This window comes from Aquarana catesbeiana, linkage group LG01 (assembly GCF_042186555.1).
Source record: "Aquarana catesbeiana isolate 2022-GZ linkage group LG01, ASM4218655v1, whole genome shotgun sequence".
NCBI lineage: Eukaryota > Metazoa > Chordata > Amphibia > Anura > Ranidae > Aquarana > Aquarana catesbeiana.
The window spans coordinates 444,922,434-444,949,545 of NC_133324.1; the positions used below are offsets into that span (position 1 = coordinate 444,922,434).

At 41.1% G+C, this 27,112-nt stretch overlaps 1 protein-coding gene across 7 annotated transcripts in view; it reads left to right on the top strand.

The window, feature by feature from the left end:
- Nucleotides 1-27,112, top strand: part of MLLT3 (MLLT3 super elongation complex subunit) — a 401,860-nt gene that overhangs the window by 241,613 nt on the left and 133,135 nt on the right. For all 7 annotated transcript variants that reach the window (XM_073636372.1, XM_073636333.1, XM_073636353.1 and 4 more), the window contains 2 exons: nt 16,786-16,902; nt 19,300-19,902. In XM_073636372.1, coding sequence (XP_073492473.1) covers nt 16,786-16,902; nt 19,300-19,902 — 720 coding nt within the window. The remainder of the gene's footprint in view (nt 1-16,785; nt 16,903-19,299; nt 19,903-27,112) is intronic.

Here is a 27,112-nt window from a genome sequence, read left to right on the forward strand (position 1 = left end):
AGGATTATTCTTATTGCTGGATAGTGGGTGGAACCATGCAAATAATTCCCCTTTTCCCCAATGGCCAACTGCACTAATATTAGAGACATTTATCAGCAAAAAAAAAAACTGGTTCTGTATGTGCAGTTAGCCATTGCTGCAAAAACTGCATGGCTTCACCCACTATCCCAAAATAAGGAACAATCCTATTTTTGCAATATGTGAAAAAATGACATATGTGGTATCGTTTATTAAAAGAAGGCTCTACTGCGCTACACTTAAATTAAATTTATAAAAAACTGATTGACTTGACCGAAAATAAAAAAAATAATTTAACTTTTGTTATATAATTAATCAAAGGATAAAATGGAAGAATGCTCATGCAGTTAGGGATTTCTTATCACAGCGTGTCAGGGCTGAAATGTGGAATAACATACTTGAATTATTAAGAACTTTTAAACACCTTTGTTGGAGGAAGGCCTAATCAGCCAGCCTGGGAAGCTGGCCACACATACATTTCATTCAAACGTTCATCAAATCGTTCTTCAGAGCATTTGATTGTGCTATTATGGGCACAAACAGTTATGTATGAAAACCCTGAAACGATTCCTTTAATTGCCATACAAATGTTTTGAGTTCTACTATCGATTTTAAAATGTGCATTACAATATTTATGACTTTTTGTAAACTGAAACCAAATCCAGAATTTATAAAAAAATAAATAAATCCATCCCTTTCCTTAGATCTTCCTTGTCATTACAGTTGCAAACAATTCAATTATGTGACCCCATTCACTTTGAAAAGAATGAATAAATGTTCCAAAGGATAATTTATTTCATGCAGAATTTTACTGGTGTATGACCAGCTCAAAGTAGTGTTAAACCCTCAATGTTTTTTTTACCTTCACATATTGAGCACAGTACATTTAAATATTCCCCAGTAACTATTTGTTAAAATTCATAACTCAGCACTTGAAGTTTACAATGTTTAATGCTGCTGGCTCCTGCTGTTTGTGCTGCTTCCCTGAACTTCTGTTCTTTACAGAAAAGAGTTAACAGTAGACAGTGCAGTCTTCAGCCCGTCTTTTAGAGGGTGGAGGATGATGGAGGAGCGGGGGGGTTGTCCTGCCATCCTTGATTAGGGGCTGCATGCTTCTATTGATGCACACAGCGAAGGGAGACACAACTCTAGTCCTTGCATACAAGGGTGGGCCCATAGGATGCTGCATGAGGAAAGAGTCACCATGAAACAGGAAACCTGGGGCTTTGGTCAAGCCACCAGTTTAAATGTGTATTGTAGACAAGGATTAAAAGGTAAAATAATTAATTTAATCAGCTGCCGATAGTGCTTAAAAATTAAGGCTTAATATTACCTTAAATCAGTCCTGTGCTGTTTTCATATTACATTGACATGCAACCAGCCAAAGGTTAAGGCACATATTTGTTCAGCTTAAGTGGTTGTGGACACTTATCTTTGACTCATCTTTGGCTACCTTAGCATTTGTCCCTTTTAAAAAAGGTCAGGGTTTTGTCAGAGCTATATGATAGAAGTTAAAGTGATACTAAAGTCTTTCTTTTTTGTTTAACAAAAACAAACATGTTATAATTACCTACTTAGCCGCGACCCAGCCCTGCCCCTCTCTCTCCTCATTGGCTCACTGACTTTGACAGCAGCGGGAGCCAATGGTGCTGGAGAGGAGGAGGGAGAGTCCCAGACAGCCGAATCTCTTGTGCAACATCGCTGGATCAAGATGGGGATCTGGTAAGTATTAGGGGGGCTGAGGGAGGCTTCTGCACACAGAAGGCTTTTTATCTTAATGCATAGAATGCATTGATAAAGAACCTTCTGCCTTTAAAACCACTTTAAGGATAAAGGCAAGCTGTGAGATAAATACAGGGGCTGCCACCAATGACCTGTTATCAAGAATACTGGCTGTCTCCAGCTTCATTAATTTCCAGGTCAGCCAGTGGATCAGCATGTAAGGCAAACAAATAGAGAGTCAACACTGGCATCATCTTTATCCAGGTTTCCTTTTAGAAAAGAAGGTAGATGCTGATTCATGACCCAAGTTCAAAATGGGAGCATGCTTTGCAATTGTTAATGATGGTGGAAAACCATCATAATTACACCTAAACTTGAAACTCGCATTAAGGAAAAAGTCCAGGTATTTACCTTGGTTCAGCTTGGGTCGATGCAGCGATGCATATACCGTGCCTGTGGGATCCCTCTGGAAGTTGGAGATTACTTTAATAGACAATGCTACTTAAGTGGTCTCCACTTGCTTCTGGGTCCTGTGCCAAGTGGCTGCCCTACTGCATTCTGAACACAGGAGGTTTGCCACTTGGCATGTGTGCCATTCATAAAATGCTTTGCATTTTCTCATTGAATGCAAAACATTCTCAGCTTGGACGAGGTGAAGAGCTTGATATCACCACCCCACCTCTTCACCTCATCCAGTCAAAAAATATTTTGCATTCATTGAGAAAATGCAAACCATGCAATCTGTGTTCACAATGCAGCAGGCCAGGGGCTCAGCACGGGACCCAGAAGCTAGTAGAGATCACTGGAGTAGCTGTTCTTATTACAGTGATTTCTAGCCTCCAGAGCAGGGGTCCTCAAACTATGGCCCTCCTGTTGTTCAGGAACTACAATTCCCATCATGCCCAGTCAGGTCTGTGAATGTCAGAGTTTTACAATGCCTGATGAGACTTGTAGTTCCACAACAGCTGGAGGGCCGTAGCTTGAAGATCCCTGCTCTAGAGGGATCCCACAGGTATGGTATATGTTGAGTTACATTGGTCCAAGCAATAGCTATGTAACTATTTAAAAAATACCTGGGATTCTCTAATTTTCTGTAGTTCCCAGCAGCTGGAAATATCTTTTAATTCAACTAAATTATATTGAAGTTATAAATCCGCTAATGCCAGGAGCAGTAAGTAGATCTTCTTATCGAAATGTCTCTGAGGGCCTTGTTGACATGCAATAAAATGGGCTCTTAGTGCAGCATGCTGTGATAAGCTGAATGTTTGCTGTTTGTAAAGGAACAGGTGAGCAAACACAAGATGCTTTTTCAGAAAGTGTCCAATACAAAGTACACGGGAGCTGATGCATTTTCCATTAGTCTTTTGGTTAATGTTTCTCTGTAAAGGAAATGAGCTGCTATGTGCTTTACATAATGGGTCACCTTGTTGTGTGCGCTGATGAAACTTCACATTAAAATGAAAGGAAAGATTAACTGAGCCATAATAAGGGACTTGGAGACTCATCAAGACATCGGACTGGTACAAATCATCTGGGACTAGAAAGCAGTGTATGAAGCTCAGATCTGTTCTCATTAAACTATATATCATCTGTTGTAAAGTTTATTGCTGTCTGTCTGTGGTGGTACCACACTATGAATTCTATTACTAGTGACAAATCAGATTTCATTTGCTTATGGATGTATATTTCAAAGTGACTACTGGTTTATATAGATGGAGTATACACAAACTGTCAGTGTATCATTTGCTTCCTTCCCTCTAAAGCATAAGTTTTGCAGAAAAAGAACGACATAAACCAAGATTAATGTGTAATTTCTTTAAGATGACACTCTGCAGCAACTTGATCCATTATTCTGTAGCAATGGCTTTATAGTTTCTGACAGGTGATAACTGGCTTACAGTTGGAGAATTAGTCTTATTTTAATTAAACATGAGTCAGTATAGTGATAAAAAGGCATACGTGTGTGCTTGTTCTAATTCTCCACCTGATTATTACATAGGCCTAGCGCAATGTTTTATGGAAGAGACAGGTGATTATGGATATATGACAAAAAGTAATATATCCATGATCATCTGTCTCTTCCAGAGCTAGGACTGTGTAATCATTAGGGGTAGATTTAGAACAAGCACAAAAGTTGGGTGTTTTGCCGGAAGCGTATAGATATGTAGCCCCCCTCCTTCTTCTTTTTTTTTTTTTTTTTTAGGGGAAAGGGTGAGAAATGGCCCTCCCAAAACAGAATATTGCGGCAAACCTGTAGGTAAAGGAAAGAACCACGACCGTGAGATTGAGAGTGGGATTGATAATATTGTTGGCAGTGCATCCACCCAGGACAGAGCCTCTGTGAACAAAGGGGATTCCCTTCCTGGGAAGTTAACCAGTAATCTTATCAAAGTCATTGAGAGCAGAGGAACTACTACAGCCCTCCTATAACATTAACCATAAATATATAGATGCACACAAGTTTGTAAATAATACACGATTTTTATAAGAAAATATTATTAACAGTACGCACATTTAATGTACAAACAGATGTTATCAGCAAAGGGCCAGATAGGAGTCAGGAAGTGACATACATAGTTATACATTACAGTATGATACTAGCAGCGCACCGTAGAGGGCATTGGATCCATACAAACGTATGTTTATTACAGACATAAATTTTTGAGTTGATACTCGTGACTTCTACAGTTGCTTTATAATGCACGTGTGGGGAGAAATCTATTCCAAATGTCAATTAGGTTCTTAGCAGTCAGACAATGAGTACTGCTTTTTTAGCTTATTGCTTTTTTCCTTACACATGTAGGTCCGTCAGTATTTAGCATACTTGTCCAGCAGTCACATAGTAGCTTGGCTTGAAAGGCATGGTATTAAAGAGAACCTTATTTGAAAGAAACAGTCAGGTTGGTATTGCTGATTTGTCGTTAAGCAAATGATAGTTGCCTGGCTATAGTGCTTACCTTCCAACTTAAAACATATTCCTCCAACTGTTGAGGCAAACATAACCAGCTAATTTTAGTTCTCAGTGTCATTCACTGTAGTAAATAGTAGTAAATAATGGCCTTTATTTACTCTCTGTGATTGGTCCTAGCAATCACATGGTTCAGGGCCAATCACAGTGGTCCTGTCAAAAATAATTGCAAATATTGCCATCATGGCTGTAAACCAATCGTGGTGGTGTGGTGGTCAATGGTCTCACCACACCAGTGTAAGCCAGCAGTGGCATCCCTGATTGTCACCAGGCCAGTGTAAGTCAGCAGCAGTGTTCCTGCAGCAGCAGTGTTCCTGATTGCTGCTACACTAGTCTCCGGTGTCACCAGGCCAATGTAAGCCATCAACAGTGTTCCTTATCGCTACTACACAAGTCCCACTGTTACCAGACCAGTACAGCCAGCGACAGTGTTCCTGATCACTGCCACACCAGTGCGGTTGCCTCTGCCTGTACTAACACTGGCCCATTTATTGACCATGTTTCTGCTTGCTGCCTGGACAGATCCTTTGCTGACGATTTCTCTGCATGCAGCCTGAACTGACTCATCTTCACATCTCGCTGACTATCTTCCTATGAGACCCCAATCCCAGCCATCCCCTGTGGACAACTGCACTTCTGGAACCACAGGAACCATTTCTTGTTTTTCCTTTCTTTGACCTCCTGTACTTCCTGGCTAGTGAACATGACATTCCTGGGGGCAGCCATGTACTAGGTTAGGCTTGTTCGGCTTATAGGACTGCTGTAGGTGACGGTATACTAAGCTGTATTCCCTGACCACTCGTACAGAGAAGAACATTACAGTGCATTGATTTTGACACAGTTGGTTCATTTGCGTGATACCCGAGATGTGATGTTCGGTACATAATCGGCCCAAACAGTGAAAATGTCTCGCGTGTTATCGCCATAGTCAGTAGCAAAATGTGGTGTAAGTCTAAGTTTACCTATGATGTGTGTTAGAAATATCTTTATTAAAAAATTTTTTTGTTTTTTATTATCCTTCCACAATTTCCAAAAACTTTCAGAAAAAAACCTTGGAGTGTTTGCTTTCCAAAATGGAGTCATTTTTGGGTGTTTCTCTTGTCCTGGCATTTAGGGAATCAAGAAATATGATAGGTAGTCAGGATATTAGATGAATAAATGATGCTAGTTAAAAGCCCAACGGTGCTCCTTTGATTCTGGGCTCCTCTATACATCTAGGCTGTAAAAAAAAAAGTCTCACACTTGATATCTCCATACTCGGGAGGCATAGCAGAAGGTTTTGGGGTGTAAGAATGCTTTCGGAAATAGAAGTGTTAATAGTTTTTTTTTTTTTTTTTTTCAATTATCAAAATGGAAAGTGAATGAACAGAAGAAAAATCCATATCAAATCAATAGTTGGCTTGAAAACCACATCAATTCTTCTAGGTACACTTGCACACAGTTTTTGAAGGAACTTGGCAAGTAGGTTGTTCCAAATATTTTGGAGAATTAGCCACAGATCTTTTGTGGGTGTAGGCGGCCTCAAATCCTTCTGTCTCTTCATGTAATTCCAGATGGACTCGATGTTGAGAATCAGGGCTCTGTGGGGGCCAAACCATCACTTCCAGGACTCCTTGTTCTTCTTTACACTGAAGATAGTTCTTAATGAAATTGGCTGTATGTTTGGGGTCATTGTCCTGTTACAGAATAAATTGGGGGCCAATCATATGCCTCCCTGATGTTATGGCATGATGGATGAGTATCTGCCTGTATTTCTCAGAATATAGGACACTATTAATCCTGACTAAATCTCCAACTCAATTTACAGAAATACAACCCCAAACTTGCAAGGAACCTCCACTATGCTTTAATGTTGCCTGTAGACACTCATTATTGTACTGCTTTCTATCCCTTCGGCGAACACAACTCCTACTACAGCCAAATATTGAAAATTTTGACTCATCAGTCCAAAGCACCTGCTACCATTTTTCTGCACGCCAGTTCCTATGTTTGTCGCGCATAGTGGAATCACTTAGCTTTGTTTCCACGTCAGAGTTCTGGCTTTTTGACCACAATCATTACATGAAGACCACTTCGGGCCAGACTTCTGCAGACAGTAGATTGGTGTACCTGGAATCCACTGATATTCTCCAGTTCTGGGCTGATGGCACTGCTGGACATCTTCCAATGTTGAAGGGAAGTAAGCATGAATCTTTCATCTGCTGCATTAAGTTTCCTTGGCCGACCACTGCATCTACAGTCCTCCGTATTGCCTGTTTTTTTTTTTTTTTTTTTTTTAGCTGCTTCAAAAGAGCTTGAACAGCACATCTTGAAACCCCAGTTTGCTTTGAAATCTTTGCCTAGGAGAGACCTTGCTGATGCAGTATAACTACCTTGTGTCTCGATGCCGTGCTCAGTCTTGCCATGGTATATGACATGAAACTGTCTTCGACAACCTCACCTTAATAGCTGAGTTTTGCCATTCCTCACCCAAATTTAAGCCTCTTACACAACTGTTTCTATTTCACTTAGAGAAGTATGGGTGTTTTTGTTTTTTTTTGTTTTTTAGATTCATACTTAGCTAGGTGGATGCAGCTCCTCGCTCACTGTAGCGCTGAGCTGTGGAGGGGGTGGGAGCGGCCAGCTTAGGTTCTCAGTGGCTCGCTGAGAGGCTGAGCTGGGTGTCGGTCCAGGGATGTGGGCGTATCCCGACTCTATGATGGGTTGGGTAAATGATTTTTCGCGGGCAATTTGTCAGGGCAATGGCTGGTGTTAGCGCTTCAATCATCATGGCACCATGCTTGATATGGTGTCAGGGTGATTGAAGTGCATTATTTACATTGTAGTAATAAATGAAATAGTTCAACTCGCCATAATGCAGAATCAGTGTCACTTGCCACGCTGCCTGCCACCAGATGCGGAAAGTCACTTGCCACGCTGCCTGCCATCAGATGTGGATTGTCACTTGCCACCAGATGTGGGTTGTCACTTGCCACGCTGCCTGCTATCAGATGCGGAATGTCACTTGCCATGCTGCCTGCCACCAGATGCAGAATGTCAATTGCCACACTGCCTGCCACCAGATGTGGATTGTCACTTGCCACCAGATACGGAATGTCACCTGCCACATTGCCTGTCACCAGATGCGGAAAGTCACTTGCCACGTCACCTGCCACGTTGCCTGTCACCAGATGCGGAATGTCACTTGCCATGCTGCCTGCCATAACATGTGGATTGTCACTTGCCAGGTCACCTGCCACGTTGCCTGTCACCAGATGTGAAATGTCACTTGCCATGCTGCCTGTCACATGATGCGGAATGTCACTTGCCACGTCACCTGTTACGTTGCCTGTCAGCAGATGCGGAATGTCAATTGCCATGCTGCCTGCCACCAGATGTAAATTGTCACTGCATTGGTGGCAACATTGGTCCATTTAGCACAGAGGCAGGCCTCTGTGCAGTGGTGGGTTACGAGTGAAGGCAGGAGAGCGGTGATGTGGGGCGGGCGGTGAGAGAGGATGTCCTCTTTCTGCTCCCCGCCACACCTCTGACATTGAGGTTGACAGGGCGAAAGAGCGGTGATGCGAGGGGTAGAGAGAGATGTCATCTTTGCTTGCTGCCGCTCGCTTCTCTCATCCACCCGGCTCTCATATGCCGGCCGCCCGGCTGTCTTATGCCGGTCGCCCGGCTCTCTCATACCAGCCGCCTGCACCAGGGGCCCGGCCAGACGACCCCTGCCTTGGACAACATTCTTCTCTCTGTTAAAGTCTCCAACTCCAGTTCAACAACATCACTGGCCTTGCAAATCAGTTTGTTGAGTCTGTTGGTGTCGGCCACCCTAATGCCCCGTACACACGGTCGGATTTTCCGATGGAAAATGTCCGATCGGAGCGTGTTGTCGGAAATTCCGACCGTGTGTGGGCTCCATCGGACATTTTCCATCGGATTTTCCGACACACAAAGTTGGAGAGCAGGAGATAAAATTTTCCGACAACAAAATCCGTTGTCAGAAATTCCGATCGTGTGTACACAAATCCGACGGACAAAGTGCCACTCATGCTCAGAATAAATAAAGAGATGAAAGCTATTGGCCACTGCCCCGTTTATAGTCCCGACGTACGTGTTTTACGTCACCGCGTTTAGAACGATCGGATTTTCCGACAACTTTGTGTGACCGTGTGTATGCAAGACAAGTTTGAGCCAACATCCATCGGAAAAAATTCTAGGATTTTGTTGTCGGAATGTCCAAACAAAGTCCGACCGTGTGTACGGGGCATTAGTCTGCTTTCCCAGCATTTACCGCATGCAGGAGAGCACTGGACAGAACAGACCCCTAAAATATTTTCAGCATCGTCCAGCAGATGTTAAAAGACCTCAGCCTCCTTAAAAAAAATAGAAGCTGCACTCGCCCTTCCTACAGATCACTTTATATGAAATTGATGATCATTAGAACCTGCTATTAATTGGTAATCATTGACCTGATTCTAATCCTACAAAATCCTTGTCCTGGGCAAGTGTAAGAATTGATGCTGGTTTGAAGCCAAAGGCTTCAAATATTGAGCTGATTTTCATTTTTCTTTGTTCACTTTGCATTTTGTACATTGATAAATTAAAAAAAAAGCCATTTATATTTTTGAAATCATTCTTTACAACATTTCTAAACACCTGCTTAAAACTTTTGCACAGTACTGTATACTATAGTTTGTGAACGCTATAACTTTAACACAGGCAAATTAATGTACACTAAATAGTATGGCAAAACTAGGAAAAAGCATGTTTTTTTTTTTTCATTTATATATAAAAATAAAAAACCCAGTGGTGAATAAATACCACCAAAAGGAAAGCTTTATCTGTCCCAAAAATATATAATCATTTGGGTACAGTGTTGCATGGCTGAGTAATTGTTCAAAGTATAACAGCTCTGAAAACTGAAAAAAAGGCTTGGACTGGAAGGGGTGAAACAGTCCAGACATGAAGTGGTTAAATGTGTGTATATTAAGTTTAATAATGCAAATAATCTGATATAATTGTATTTTAATTTTATTTACTGCATGACTGGCCATATACTATTTTTCCCTTGTATCTGGTGTTATGGAAAACAGAAAGTGCCCATATGCAGAGCCAAATTGTTGAACAATTTTGGATGCAACCTTGTGACAGTGTAATCATGTTTAGAGGACAAACAGGCACAGCTTGTCACTGTGGTTATTATAGCTTCATTCAGGTGTTTTGAAAAATGTAATCATACTTGGTTGTATAAAAACTTTACAAAGAGCTTTCTTAGCATGTGCTGTCCAGCGGACGTGCAGGTGGTGTGGGGATCTGATTGTCCAAATGCAATGCAGGTTTATACATAGGACTCTAAAGGCAGCTTGAAATAGTTCAGAGTAGTAGTAATAGTTTGCAATGTGCAATTAGGGGGACAAATTCAGTGAATTATTTTAAGTGCATTAATATATAACGTGCTATCCAAGCCTTGAGATCTTTAACCTTTTGTTAGGACAGATAGTGTGCATTTAGTATACAACTAATAATGTGTTTTGCCAGCACAGTATAGATGTTAATTATTGTGAAAATAACTACCCAGCCCCCTCTTTAAGAATACCTAGAAGGGAGAGGCTATGTAGATGGCAAGTAAGCAGCAATTGTTGTTTTTTTTTTTTTAAAGGTGAACTCCCATTTTTTTTACTTTTATTTAATCCCTTAGACCCCTTTCACACTGGGGTGGTTTGCAGACGTTATTGCGCTAAAAATACCACCTGCAAACCGACCCAAAACAGCCGCTGCTGTTTGTTCAGTGTGAAAGCCCGAGGACTTTCACACTGAAGCGGTGTGCTGGCAGGAGAAGAAAAACACTCCTGCAAGCCACATCTTTGGAGCGGTAAAGGAGCGGTGTATTCACCGCTCCTAAGCCGCTCATGCCCATTGAAATCAATGGGGCTGCGCGGCAATACCGCGGCTATAGCCGTGCTGTGCGGGTTAAAACTGCACCGCTAGCGGCCGAATACCGCCGCAAAAATGACGGTAAAACAGCGCTAAAAATAGCGCTGTTTTACCGCCGATGCCCCCACCGCCCCAGTGTGAAAGGGGCCTTAGGGGACCTTGTGGAAATAGTGTTTTGACTCGTTCTGATTGGTGGCCCCATTCTGTAAATAAAAGCTCCTCCTTTTTTATGTTAATACTGATTGTTGCTCCAGCCCAGTCCGAATCCTAGTTTATAGGTGTTTGGGGGGGGGGGGGTGTTGTACAGCCAGCACCAAACCCCTGTCTGCTCTTCAAACTGATGTTTTACTATTTTGAATGTTCATTTTTAATAGTAAAAGATGTAGGGCTGTTGCGATATACAGTGGATATAAAAAGTCTACACACCCCTGTTAAAGGTTTCTGTGATGTAGAAAAAATGAGACAAAAATAAATCATTAGAACTTTTTCTACCTTTTAATGTTACCCTTTAAGTTGAACAACAAACTGTAATATTTTAGGTGGATGGAAGTAAATTAAAAAACTAAAATAATATGGTTGCATAAGTGTGCACACCCTTAAACGAATACTTTTTGATTTCGCACCTTTTGATTTTATTACAGCACTCATTCTTTTTGGGTATTAGTCTATCAGCATGACACATCTTGACTTGGCAATATTTGCCCACTCTTCTTTGCAAAAACACTCCAAATCTGTCAGATTGCGAGGGCATCTCCTGTGCACAGCCCTCTTCAGATCCCCCCAAAGATTTTCAATCAGATTCAGGTCTGGGCTCTGGCTGGGCCATTCCAAAACTTTAAACTTTTTCTGGTAAAGCCATTCTATTGTTGATTTGGATGTATGCTTTGGGTCGTTGTCATGCTGAAAGATGAAGTTCCTCTTCATGTTCAGCTTTTTAGCAGAAGCCTGCAGTTTTGTGCCAATATTGACTGGTATTTGGAACTGTTCATAATTCCCTCTACCTTGACTAAGGCCCCTGTTCCAACTGAAGAAAAACAGCCCCAAAGTATGATCCTGCCACCACCATGCTTCACTGTGGGTATGGTGTTCTTTTGGTGATGTGCAGTGTTGTTTAACAAATCTTTTGGGATTATGGCCAAAAAGTTCAACCTTGGTTTCATCAAGCCATAACACATTTTCTCACATGCTTTTGGGAGACTTCAGATGTGTTTCTGCAAAATTTAGCTGTGCTTGGATGTTTTTTTTGTAAGAAAAGGCTTCCGTCTTGCAGCTGAACTTTATTTGGGTTAATCGGAGCCACTTTAAATGATGGTAGGTGTGTACTGACTCCGATTTAACATGAGTTTGAATGTGTTTGCTTAATTCTGAACACGGCTACATCCCCAGTTATAAGAGCGTGTGCAGACTTATGCAACCACAGTAATTTAGTTTTTTATTTCGCCCCCCCCCCCCCCCTCAAAAAAAAAAAAGATTTCAGTTTGTTTTTCAATTGAGTTGTACAGTTTATAGGTCACAGTAAAGGTGGAAAAAGTTCTGAAATTATTTATCTTTGTTTCATTTTTTGACATCAGAGAAACCTGACATTTTATCCATTGTACCTGCAGGTGCCCTGGATGTTTACAAGTGGCTGGATGCTATACTGCTCTTACAGGCATTTAGGACTGCATGTGCACTGCTCAGGAATGTATGACAATAATGCAGAATTCCTGCGTTGGTGCATATGGCCCTAAATGTGAGTACTACTTGATACAGGATCCAACCCGGCACGTATTTCAGCCTGGGGCCTAACTCACTCAAAATAAAGTTCTTGCTTCCGTTTGGAGCCGGGACCACAGCAATTGTGTCAGAATGGCGAGCGGCGGGAGATCTGAGACCATCCTTTCCCTGATCTCCTCTGCAGCAGTGTAAACCAGAAGTGCTCACACTTCTGTGAACACTTTTGTTTCAGAGCTGTCGAAATCCTGAATGCACAGGCTGATCGAGCATACTCCCGCTAGAGCAAAGCGCTAGTGAGACATTAGGTGTCTAATGGACACTGATGTCTCCATAAAAATACATCTGTCAAATTTGACATCAAGTATAGTGCAGGGTCCATAGCCTTGCTTTGGATGTAAGGATGTCAACGGATGCCCCACCTTCAGAGCATAGGGGAGTATAGCAGAATGCTGACTTTTGGGGACATAAACAAACATTCAGTCCCACTGCAAGGGAGAATGTTTGTTTTTTTTCCCAGAGATATGGTTTAAAAGACAGAGCAGAATTGGTAGGCTGTCTTGAGCTTTTATGTGTCTAAATCAGTTATCTCCAAACTGCGGCCCAGGGGCTGGATGCAGTTCTTTGGGTTCCTTTATCTGGCCCTCGGGACACACTTCCTCTCACAGATACGAGACTCTATTTCTCCCACTGACACCAGCAATGGGGCACTATTCTTCCTACTGACACCAACGATGGGGCACCATTCCTCCCACTGGCACCAATGATAATAGGCATTCTTCCTCCCACTGACACCAACAACGGAGCACTATTTCTCCCACTCACATCAACGTCCGCCCCCCCCTAAAGTCTGTAGGACAGTAAACTGGCCAATTGATTAAAAATTTCGGAGACCCCTGGTCTAAATGAAACTTTGAACCTTTATACTTTATTTAAATAAGGGATGTCTCACATGAAAGAATAGTCTACCTGTGCATGACACTTTCACCTTGAGCGATTAATGTCTGTGAACAGGCTTTTTGTTAAAAAAGAAAAGGTAGGGAGAGTGCTACCTGCTGCTTAACTACTTCCCTACCAGGCCAATTCTGGCATTTCTGTCCTACATGTAAAAATCATTTTTTTTGCTAGGAAATTACTCCCCAAACATATATATTTTTAAGCAGAGATCATGGAGAATAAAATGTTGGGTGTTGCAATTTTTTATGGTAAAATATAAAAGATGATGTTAAGCTGAGTAAAGCATGTCATGCTTTAAAATTACGCACGCTTGTGGAATGCTGCCAAACTACAGTTCTTAAAAATCTCCATAGGCGACACATTAACAGTTAACAGTTTAGAGTTACAGAGGAGGCCTAGTGGTAGAATTATTGCTCTCACTAAAATATTCATGGTGATACCGCACATGTGTGGTGGCAACACGGTTTAAATATGCAGGCATGACCTACGTATACTTTTACTTCTGCACGAGGGTGCAGGGACACTATTTTTTTTTTTTTTTACACTGCCCCTTTTATTTTATATTTTTGATCACTTTTATTCCTATCACAAGAAATGTAAACATTCCTTGTGATAGAAATAAGACATGACAGGTCCTCTTTATGGAGACATTTGGGGTCAATTAGTAAAGATAATCTGCCCTGGACAGCATGAGATAAACCCCCCCCAAAAAAAACAAAACATTGATCTCATGCTTTCTTAGAAAAAAAGTGTCAGTGTTCAGATCTGTCAATACCAGAAGTGACGTCATGGTAGGTTCTGTGGTAACCCAGCGGAAGTGCCAGATTGCATACCAGGCTGCCTGATCGCACAGGAGAGCACAGAGAGGCGGCGAGGGGTGGGAATGTTACATTCCCTTTAATGTCATAAGCTTTACATCCTGCTTTGGAATGTTACTTGTGATTTTTCTTTTTTATATATATATATATGTTACCTGAAATTGGTGTACAACAAGTGGCTAGTGTAATTTAAGTTGCTTCAAAGCCTACAAGCAATGAAAGTGTTGGCACTTGAAAGCTTTTTTTGGAGGGGGGGAGCTGTCCATTTCCCTGTTCCTGTCAATCATTGGACAAAGTTTGCGCTGATAAATTCCAAAACATGAATAAAGTGTGGAAACCATTTGGCAAATTTTTTCCTTCTGCTCATTTAACCCTGCAGTATCCTTAGTACCCTTACCCTTAAATAAAAGGATGGAAACTTTTTAATGACAATTGACATTAAAAGATAGTCATAGACATCTGCATGCATGCAACTCGGGTACTTTGTATAGCAGTCACATCAGCCTGATAGTTGCAAGTGATGAACGAAAAATAACAAAATTTGTATTTTATATGTTGGTGATTATGGATCCACATTGTGTCCTGGAGCTTCAGCAATTTTGGAGTGCATAGGAAGAGGTGTCACTGCCCATCACTGTAGTGTGTTATGAAAGTAGTAAACTATATGTAACCACACGTGGCCCTATAGCTGCATGTAATGTATTGTGGTTTTTGAGATTATTTTGTGGTGGTCAGAAAATTACAGGGCAAGGTAGGTGGTTCACTTGGGCAACAATAAAACAAAAGCATCAGAAGAGTTTATCAATTAGATTTTACAACACTTTGGAAAAAAAAATCTGTTAAATGCTAAGTTCACTTACAAAAAAATATAAAATGCACTTTTTTTTGCAGGTTAAAAAATGTGCATTTTTTAAAAACAGGAGCATGCAGAGTATTGCTAATAACAACACTTGCAGTCTAGTTAAACTACAAGTCCGTCTGCTGCGGTGGAAGATGGGACTTGTAGTTTTCTCATTCACAGATTCCTGTGAAGAATGATGTGACAGTTTTCAAAATGTGAGAAGATCCCCTGCCCGCTTTCACAGGGAGTGATAGGGATTGGGGCTGCAGGGGGCAGGTCTGCAACATGTTTTGCACTAAATAAGGGTGGTAACGTATAGCATGCTACAGACAGTGACGTTATCCTTTAAGATAGGCATCCATTGTTTCCTCTTCTGTGGAGAAAAGGGAACAAACTGTTTATTATGTACATTGCATTTATACATAGTCTACATTAAGGGAACAGTGGCCCTTCTATCCACAGAATTTGTGCTTCCTTCCCATAATGCATGATTTTTTTTAATTGAAATAGTTTTCTTGTGTGTATGTCTGTTTTAAAATGATCAATGTCTTGATGTAAAACTGCACATAGTAACAATGATATTTTTACAATTGTAGACATTCGTAAAAACAAAGTTAATGTATTCTGAATGATGTTGTAAGTCAGGGGTGTCCAAACTTTTTTCAAAGAGGGCCAGATTTGATGAAGTGAACATGCGTGAGGGTCGACCATTTTGCCTGACATTCTTTAATCCATTAAAATTCGGTATAAGTGTGTTTGTCTGAGCACTAATACACTGCCCAACAAGAATTCTCTTGCCTTTGTGGCTGTGTGTGGTGAAGAGATGAGCTCAGGCCTTTTATTTGGGGATATATATCTTTTGTGGCCCCTGACAAATCCATGAGCACCGCTCAGGACTAAGGATGAGCTTGTGCGTGTTATTTGGATATACCGTATTTATCGGCGTATAACACGCACCTTCACTTTAAGAGGAAGGTTTCATCTAAAACGTAAATTTTAAATAAAGAACTGTGAAGCAAAATAAGGGTCAGTGGCCATCTGCAGGCTCACCATTGCCATGCATGCAGCCTCACCATTGCCATGCATGCAGCCTCACCATTGCCATGCATGCAGCCTCACCATTGCCATGCATGCAGCCTCACCATTGACATGCATGCAGCCTCACCATTGACATGAATCTAGCCTCACATGTACCATAAATGCAGCCTCACCATTGACATGAATCTAGCCTCACATGTACCATGAATGCAGTCTCACCAATGACATGAATGCAGCCTTACCATTGACATGAATGCAGCCTTACCATTGCCATCAGTGCAGCCTGATTGATGCCCATCTGCAGCCTCAGAGGGGACAGGGATGGGGCGGGACGAGTGCCAACAGATTACATACAGGAAAATCTCTTGTTTTGTCGACGGTCTCTTTAATACAAAGTCCTGCCTCCTATGATAGAGCAGTCGTCCAATGACAGCCCAGGAGATGGGACATCCTATTACAGAGGCCGCCTTGTAAACAGGAAAGTTTCACTGTATGTATTCTGTCGGCACTCGTCCCACCCCCTCGCTGTCCCCTCCGAGGCACAAATATATACATAAATACGGGTATATATCTTTTTTGGCCCCCGCGGCGCTCGGGGATTCGTTGGGGGCCACAAAAGATATATATAGCCAAATTACCAGTGGGGCTGTTTGAAACCGGAACGCGGGCTGCAATTGGCCCGTGGGCCGGACTTTGGACATGCCCTGGTGTAAGTCATACTGATCTTTTTTGCATGTGTATGGGTGTTCTATATTTAATGTTTGTCTTTCTTTTATTTCTGGCAATAGATAATGGTTATGTCAGAGGGTTCATCTTCAGGCACCAGTCTTCATCTTCCCAGCCTTCCCAGTAATTCCCTATCATTCTCAGATGTAAAGAAAAGCAAATCATCTCATGGATCCAAGGTGAGTGAAGTTATAAATAGCTGTGTGTGTATATATATTTAAAAAAAACAATGCCCACAGAAATATCCACACTCGCACATGCGCCAGACTTAACAAAGACACTAAAGATTTTTTATATATATTATATTATATTTTTGAGTCATGGCCAAAAAATATTGGCACCCCTACATTTCTGTCAGATCATGCACCACTTCGCCCAGAAAATTGTTGCAATCACAAATGTTTATTTCTTCTGTTTGTATTGGTATGGCACAAAAAAGTGGAGAAACAAAAAGCCAAATCTGACACATTCCACGCAAAACTCAAACACTGGACTGGATAAAATTATTGGCACCTTCTCAAAATTGTAAGAAATAATTGCATTCCAAGTTTGTGATGCTCCTCTACTTTGTAATTAAACTGTATCAATTAACAGGTGCTGGCAATATAGAAATCACACCAGCAACCAGTTAAAATGGTGAAAAATTGACTCTACCTTTTTATTGTGTTTCTCTTTGTGCCACATGGCGGGAGGATAAGAAAAAAAGCAGCAAAGATTTGTCTGTTAAGAACAAAAATTGTGGAAAAGCATGGACAATCTCAAGGTTACATGTCCATCTCCAGAGATCCTATTGTTCCTGTGTCCACTGTGCACAATATTGTCAAGAAGTTTACAGCCCATGGCACTGTAGATAATCTCCCTGCACGTAGACAAAGAGAAAAATTGATCAAAGAGTTTGCCAATACTTACTTGAGGAAGTCAAAATCCTTTTGGGTTGTGTTGTGGACAGACGAAACAAAATTACAGCTTTTTGGTACAGCCCATCATTCTACTGTTTTCAGAAAAAGAAATGAGGCCTTTAACCACTTCAATGTAAGAAAAGTTGCGCTACATTAAATATTTCTTATGTAAGAAATAGTGTGAACCACTACCATGCAGAAAACCAGGACACACCCCAATCAGGAGTGCATCCTGAGCATCCTAAACTCCTTCAGGTGATGTATACATAAATGAATTGTGAAATAAACAAAATAGCGACAGTTGAGATAAATCATGTGCACATCAATCAATAAATGAAAAAAAACAGTGTCCATATGACCATTGGTGTCCATATAAAGATAAAATAAAAAATAAAAAAAGGTGACGCATAAAGTAGCTAAAATAAAGTGATCTAACTTATTGTGTGCTTTGAAGTATATTTGCCATTCTATGGTTACAGCTCATACCCAAGTAAGTATTAAGAGCCAATTTTGTGTTTGGCTTTAATGTCGAATTTATAACTAACCACAGCAACATTTCTTTCTGTTCAGAAATACATTGCTTTGTTTGTTGCAGGAAAACGATTAGTATGTGTTGCCAACCGCAAATCTACCAAATGCAGTAATTATGAAAAATATGGCAAACAATAGTGCTGTATCAGTTTTTTCTATACAAACATTTTTTTGTTTCTTTGTGTGTGTGTGTGTGTGTGTGTGTATAAAATATATATTCTCTACAATTATCATGGTGCATGTGAATCAACTAGAAGTACAAATGTCTGTATCTTCATGAAAATGGACGGCTTCCCTTGACATCTAATTTTTAGATGCAGTTTACATAATTTTTCAGTTCATCATAGCAGAGGCAACCAATTAAGAAACACCAAGAATGATACAGGATTTAGCTTGTCAGTTGTACCTGTTTAATGTAAAGTGGAAGGGCTAGGGTCAGTTTCTATTTTACCAGACATACTAGCTGGTAATCTGTTGTCTGTGCTATTAGACTTTTTAACAGGAAGCTATCACTGTGGACTGCCAATCATAAGTGGCCAAGGCATTCTCCACCCTGCAGCTGCGCGTATACACACCCCTTGTATATGTGCGGCAGGTAATGCCTCAACCGCTTATGTTTTGCAGTCTGAAGTGACAGCTTCCTGGCAGGATAGCTAAGGTGGATTCAGGCTAGTATCCGAACACACCTGAGCTCATCACGACTTTGTTGTTAGTTGACGTTCAAATGGAGCATGAATTTATATTTTTCACTAAGGTGAACATTCTTGTTGCTTGATATGATGGCATCATAACTGTAATTTATATAGTACATATCTTGGTTTGGTTCAGATTGCAAAATGCATTAAGTTCTAGTATAATATATATAATTTAAATTGTTCTGCTTAATTAGCCTTTGGAACTAAAACAAGACATGTAAGGCTCAATTTAAAAAGCTAACACACCAGGATGAAGATCATTATTTTCAAATATGGAAGTTGTTTTATTTTGTTTTGTTAGTTTATTTTATTTTGAGTCCAATTTAAATTAGAAAATTATATTTGCATGGCTAAAACAAATATACTAATCCTTGTGTTAAAGCTTTGTAAATTGAGCCTATATTTTTGACTCATTTTACTGAAAGTGATGGCTTGTTTTGACTTCTTTCAGGACCCAAATAAACTGGTTAGTGTAAACAGTAGCAGTAACACACTTAGCTTATCAAAGCCACATAAATCTTCAAAGGAACATAAGGAGAAATCATTAAAAGACTCAAAAGAGCATAGAAGTGCCTTTAAAGAACCTTCCAGGGATCATACAAAATCTTCCAAAGAATCCTCCAAAAAACCCAAAGAAAACAAACCACTGAAAGATGAAAAAACTGTCCCTAAAATGGCCTTTAAGGAACCTAAACCCATGACAAAGGAAACCAGGTGTGAGAACAATAATATTCTTACAGTATCAAGTGGGCATCAACAAGAAAAAAAAGTCTCTAGTAAAAGGCCATCTCACATAGACTCTGAAGATCCTCTAACCAGGAAACGAAGGAAAAGCAACTCCGAGTCATCTATTAAAAGTTTTCCAAATTCCTCACTTCTAATATTATCCTCATCCGAAAAAAAAACTTTGAAAGACAAAGCTCAGACTAAAACTGGAAAGGTAAAGATTGAAAGTGAAGTCATAGACAAGAAGAAGGTCTCGTTACCACCTTTTGAAGATATTGTGGATCCCAATGATACAGATATGGAGGACAACATGTCATCCAAATCAGAGGTATTGTATATTTATTTATTTTCAATGTAGGGGCCTTGTTATATTTGCTTGCTTAGTCGAGATTATTCTGCTCGCTATGAGTAATTTTTTTTTTTATGTCTAGGACGCCGTAATCTGTTATATATCTTGTGAATGTTGTGGCTCTGCTGAAATGTTGGCTTTGATTCTGAAGGCTGTTACATCTAGTTTAAATTAAAAGTATCTGCCTCCAAGCATTTTACATTCTGTATGAAATCAGAGTGTTGCCTGATTAATTTGATCTAGAATCTGATATGCAGATAACTAGAACAGGCAATATATCTTCTAGTCCTTTTTTGAATGGAGACGGTTACTTGGTTGTTAAATAAAATACTTGAATGTTGTGAAAGTGTTCCCTGGAGCACTGTAACTTTCACATACTGCTCTTGTTTTGTGCACTTCTTGTATGCTTAGAAGTCAAAATGATTTAGCAAATAAATTGCCGAGAGTTTCAATGTATGAAGCTTTCATCTTTAATAACTTATAACATCATTTTTTGAAATGTGCAGCACAGGCTAGCCCAACAACAGCAGAGATGTGTTCCTATAATTGGAGCCTTACTATAGTCTCTTTAATAGAGTGATGGTTATGTCCACAAAGTTAGGCTGGTCAGACACTCATGGAAATTTGGCCGGTTCCACAGGGACTGGCCGAATTTAAAGCAGTGTATGTCCGTCACAGAAGTTGATTGTTCTGTCAAAGGGACATTTTGGAAAATTTTCTTTGATCAACAGCTGTAGCGTTTTCTGACAGGGAAGGGGATTCCTCCATCCACCTCACTTGGTTGGCTGGAAAAAGTTAGCTACTTTAGGCTTGATAGTGGGGTTGATTATTGGTGCATATCATGTAGCCTAGGCCTCACAAAAGTCATAATAAAAATAAGCTCTCTGGAGGTTATCAAGGTTATAATACATTCTGCTGAGATTCTTTATTACAGTTTGTAGAACGAAACACTAACAATACAACAAATAGGGACCACATAAAGATATAAATACGCAGTGGAGAAGTCAACCAGAATGATTCATCTCCATTGAAGTAGATAGTAACTTAAACAGGTTATTTGTTAAAAATGGTGACTGGACATAATGTATGTATGCGCAGATACTTTATAGGCATGTAACCAGTGTTTACGAAATACAATGGTGTAACACGGTTTTTTAAATAAGCATCACTTGTTATGAAGTTTGAACAAAGCGTATGAAAATGTTACTATGAATGTTTGAAACATTCCTTATTGTTGCTGAGCTGCTGCTTTTATGTGGTTCCACAAATAACACACAGACAACCTATATGGCATTTACCAGAGTTGTCAAACAATTCAGTTCACTTTGGGACATACATAAATATTAGAGCCATTAGACTTTACAAAATGTGTTTTGTTAGATTCTGAAAAAATTCCATAGGATTCGTCTTTTAGTTGATGGCTGTGGTCGGTCTCCTACTTTGCTGAAAACACATTTCAAAAAAGCATAATTAACTTTGACGCATTTAATAATGTTGGCCAAGCATAAACAGTTTGTACAAATAAGCATGACATAGCCGAGAGCTGAATTAGGAAATCCTTGTAATTCTTTCCGATAATATTCTACTTTGTTACTACATTACGTGTTGCTCTACTTTTACTTTGTAGTCTTTCAATCTCCTTTTTTGCCAAGTACTTAAAGTCTACAATAAAGCAAAAAAATAGAAAGCTGGGCAGTATTTTCCACTTAAGTATTTTATCCTGGACAGTACAAGTCATATCAAAGCCAGAATATTTTCCTGGAGACTGGTTTAGCCAGTGACCACTGTAGTGTTAAGGAAAATATCTGCGATGCGTTAATTCCTTTTGTTTCGCTTCATTTTTTTTTTTAGATAATGCAATGGTTTATAGCAAAAAAATCATCTTTTCTCTCTTTGCTCTTTTGAATGCACTCTCCTTTGCAGTTTTTGAATAATAAGGTTCCCATTTTCTAACATGAACTAAAGCTGCATCCAAGTGCAACGTCTAAACATTGAAAATTGTCATTGAGACTGTTTTCCCACTAGCTTAACCACTTGCCGACCAGCCGCCATCATTGTACTGCGGCAGGTTGGCATGGTCCCGCGAGCCGTCGTAGATGTACGTCGGCTCCTTTAAGCGGAATAGCAGGCGCGCGCCCGCTGCACTGCTGGGGTGACGATGCTCGTGACCGGCGGTCGCGATGACCGCCGGCCACGAGCAATCGCGGGCATGAGAGGCAGAACAGGGACGTGTGTGTGTGTGTGTGTGTATGTGTGTAAACACACAAATCCCTGTTCTGTTCTGAGAGGAGATGCAGATTGTGAGTTCCTAATAGCTAGGAACCACGATCTGTCATCTCTTATAGTGAGTCCCCTCCCCCTACAGTTAGAACACACAATCAGAGAACACAGTTATCCCCTTGATCGCTGCCTAGTGTTAACGCCTTCACTGCCAGCGACATTTTTACAGTAATCAGTGTATTTTTATACCATTGATTGCTGTATAATTGTCAATCATCCCAAAAATGATAATGTCACAATCATGATAAAAAACGCAGATCGCCGCCATTACTAGCAAAAAAAAAAAATAATAATGAAAAATGCCATAAATCTATCCCCATTTTGTAGGCGCTATAACTTTTGCCCAAACCAATCAATATACGCTTATTGTGTTTTTTATTACCAAAAATATGTAGAAGAATACATATCGGCCTAAACTGAGAAAAAAAATTGCTTTTTAAAAAAAAAAAATTGGGGATATTTATTATAGCAAAAAGTACAAGTGTGTTTTTTCAAAATTGTTGCTCTTTTTTTGTTTATAGCGCAAAAAATAAAAACCGCAGAGATGATCAAATACCACCAAAAGAAAGCTCTATTTGTGGGAAAAAAATTACGTCAATTTTGTTTGGGTACAGCGTCGCACGACCGTGCAATTGTCAGTTAAAACAACACAGTGCCGTATCGCAAAAAGTGCTCTGGTCATTGAGCAGCCAAATCTTCCGGGGCTGAAGTGGATAAAAGGTGGTTAATCAGTAAAAATAGTATTAAACAGTAATAAATCATTACAATATTTAAAAAAGACTGATTCTTACAGTTAGGTGATTCCATAATTAATAATAACACTAGTATACAAATCATGATCCAGCAAGGGAATTTTTGTGATATTAAATTGGCTATGGTTGCCCAGTGTGCTTTGCTTTCCTGAAACCAAAAATGTTTAAACCAAGATTGAGAGATAGGGCTCTCATGTAAGTGTCTTTTATTTATTTTTTTTCCTGGTTATACTGGAACATATACAACTTGGCAACCAGCATGTCTTCAGATGTGCAGCAAATATGCCAGCGAAGATCTGGGTCATTGATCAGATATTAATATCCTACATTTTGTTTTGGCTTATTTGTTGCATGGTTGATTGCATGCTGGTCATGCAGTTCTCCGTCATATAATTACACCCTAGCACCATCTTTAAGCAGTTGCATTTTATAAATAGGGTCTGTTAGAAAATCTATGAAAAAGAAAATCCCCTCCAGCTCCAGGTACAATTTACAGACAGCAAAGATTTTATTTCAACAAAACTGGATGATCTATCCTCTATTGTTTTGTTACTTAATATACCTATTCTGTGTTTACATTTGAAAGATGGAGGAACATTGTTTTATAGGCTTAGATGGGTTTGTGTGGTTTTACAAATTCTTTTTCTTTTTTGTATTTTGGCATAAGTATTATTAATAGATTTTGAACACACATGCTCAGGGCTGATTTTCAGTTTAATTGAAAATATTGTTAATCTATATTGGCCAGTAAAAAGCCTGTTGTGCATATTGTTTGTTTTTCCCAAGTATCATGTTCTGCTTGCAGGCCCCCCACGGAGTAACATGCATCATTATATATTAACATTTTGGCTTAAGAATGTCCCAGTGGTGCTCTTCAGACGTTGCCATTGAAAGTTCATTACTTGATGGACATTCAGCAGTTCTCATCCGAATAATGTAACACATAGTAACATCATTGTGGTGGCAGCTGATTCATGACTTTTCTGTTAATATAATGACAGGCACCTAATGCCTGCAATTTCCAGATATTGCTTCTTTTGTAGAGATCAGCAAAGAACAAAATATGCCCCAGGGATGTGCAATTACACTGACTGCTTTAGCAGCCTTTGGAGTTAAAATTGTTCCTTTTAGCCACCTTTCGCTCTGACTGTTAAGCTGTAAAATGTAACATGCAGCTGAATTGATTGCCACAAGGTCTGATGCAACTAACCATGAATTATCTTTGTTTGCATATTTGAGAGAATTTTTTCTGTAATAATTTGAATTATTTTCTTCTTATAAAAAGTATGCAATGTAAAAGTACAGACCATCTGTCTTTGATAAGGTAGCCTACCATACTGCAAACAGTAAATATTCTTCTATAAACTAGAATAGCTACAATTATAGAATTGTAGTTTTAAAGATAACTTTTGTGTGCATCATTAGAAATTGTACGTACAACTATTTATATGCTGAAATTACATACAATAAAAGTGAGGTAAAACTTGGTATTTTAAAGGTTTCAATAAATAGTACATACTTGCAAACTGTCCCGAATTTCTCTGGACTTTCCCAGGATTCAGACCCTTTTCCCAATTGTTTCCCAGGAGATGTCCTGAGAAATTCGTTTTTTCACGATTTTCGCTGCCGGCTGCTTGAGGTCCGCGGCCGGCAGAGACAATGTCGGCCACCGTTTTTAAGGAGACCGTAGGCTGGCTAGATGGCTACAATAGAGATTGACCTGCGCGCCACCCACCCCCCCGGCCCCTTCCGCCTCGCTGCCAGTCTCTGTGACCTGTTATGGAAAGGGGGCGGGGGATGGGCGGTGCCGCATCTCAATCTCTACTGTAACCATGCGGCTCCGCTCGATGGATGTCACGGGGGGGCCAGTCTGGATTTCACAGGGGGGGCCGGTCTGGATGTCACAGGGGAGGGCCGGTCTGGATGTCACAGGGGAGGGCCGGTCTGGATGTCACAGGGTGGGGCCGGTCTGGATGTCACAGGGGAGGGCCGGTCTGGATGTCACAGGGGAGGGCCGGTCTGGATGTCACAGGGGAGGGCCGGTCTGGATGTCACAGGGGAGGGCCGGTCTGGATGTCACAGGGGAGGGCCGGTCTGGATGTCACAGGGGAGGGCCGGTCTGGATGTCACAGGGGAGGGCCGGTCTGGATGTCACAGGGTGGGGCCGGTCTGGATGTCACAGGGGAGGGCCGGTCTGGATGTCACAGGGGAGGGCCGGTCTGGATGTCACAGGGGAGGGCCGGTCTGGATGTCACAGGGGAGGGCCGGTCTGGATGTCACAGGGGAGGGCCGGTCTGGATGTCACAGGGGAGGGCCGGTCTGGATGTCACAGGGGAGGGCCGGTCTGGATGTCACAGGGGAGGGCCGGTCTGGATGTCACAGGGGAGGGCCGGTCTGGATGTCACAGGGAAGGGCCGGTCTGGATGTCACAGGGGAGGGCCGGTCTGGATGTCACAGGGGAGGGCCAGTCTGGATGTCACAGGGGGGGGCCGGTCTGGATGTCACGGGGGGGCCGGTCTGGATGTCACAGGGGGGGGCCGGTCTGGCTGTCACGGGGGGGCCGTATAGTCTGGGTGTCACGAGGGGAGGAGCCATATAGTCTGGATGTCACAGGGGGGCCGTATAGTATGGATGTCACAGGGGGGCACCAGATGTAAGGAGTACTGATGGGGACACAGATGTAAAGAGGACTCTGCTGATGGGGACTCAGATGTGAGGAAGGCTCCCCTGGGGACTCCTGATGTGAGGGGGGCTCCGCTGGGGACTCCTGGTATGAGGGGGGCTCCGCTGGGGACTCCTGGTGTGAGGGGGGCTCCGCTGGGGACTCCTGGTGTGAGGGGGGGCTCCGCTGGGGACATCTGATGTAAGGGGGGGCTCCGCTGGGGACATCTGATGTAAGGGGGGGCTCCGCTGGGGACATCTGATGTAAGTGGGGCTCCGCTGGGGACATCTGATGTAAGGGGGGCTCTGCTGGGGGCACCTAATGCAAGGACGGACTCTGCTGGGGGCACCTGCTGCAAGGACGGACTCTGCTGGGACACCTGATGCAAGGACGGACGGCTGGTGGCAAGCGACACGCTCAGGGATCCCACTGATTCAGCATTATGGTGAGTTGAATGATTTCATTTTATATTACAATGTAATAATAGAAATAATGCACTTCAATCATCCTGACACCATAACAACCATGGTGCCGGGATGATTGAAGTGCTAACACCAGATGTTTGGAGTATCTTTATCTGCTGATTGTTAAACTTTCTAGAATACACATATTTTCATTGTTGTGTAGGATCTGGGGCTGCTGTCCCTCCATCCCCCTCCCCTCCTTTCCCTCTCCATCCCTTATTCATCTCAGACTCTAACCACACCCCCTTTGAGCCACGCCCATTTAAGTATATAATAAATGTATTATAAGTGCGCTGAATAATAAATGTATTATTTAGCGCACTTATAATACATTTATTATATACTGTTTTTGAGTGAATAACAGAGCACTTCCCCATAAGAGCAGCTTTTCAATCATTTGGTTATTACCTAAGATATTTTAATTTTGAAATTCTTCTTTTTCACGTTTATATTTGAATATATCAATTATCACTGTATGCACTATATATTGTATATTTTAACACTGGGTAACGATTTTTTGCATATATCAGCGCTTCAGTAATTGTATTATATATTTGCACGCCCATTTAAGACACACCCACTATTTCGCGTAAACCACGCCAATTTTTCACCGCGACGCGCTTCGCGCGGCGCATTTTTGCTTTTTCCCAATGCCACACCCACAAATGAATGCCCCCGCCCCTGATTATAACAAGACTCCGCCTACAGCCAAAAAAGTGTCCCTAAATTTTTTTTACAATGTTGGCAACTATGACAGTATTTTAATGTTTGCTAATATTAGGGACTCTGTCACCTTGCGCATTCGGTACAAAGTGAGAGTGTCTTTGACTCCTAAATGAACCGACTTTGTCACCAGGGACACTAGACAGTATTGTGGATATATAGGGAAAGGTTTATGTGCAGCCAATTTACCAGTAAAGTGTGAAAATAATACATTAATAGTAAGGTAAATACAAAAAAAAAAACAATTCCGCTATTTATTACTGACCCCTACTCTGGACAATGCTTAGAGAATTGACCTCACTCGAACT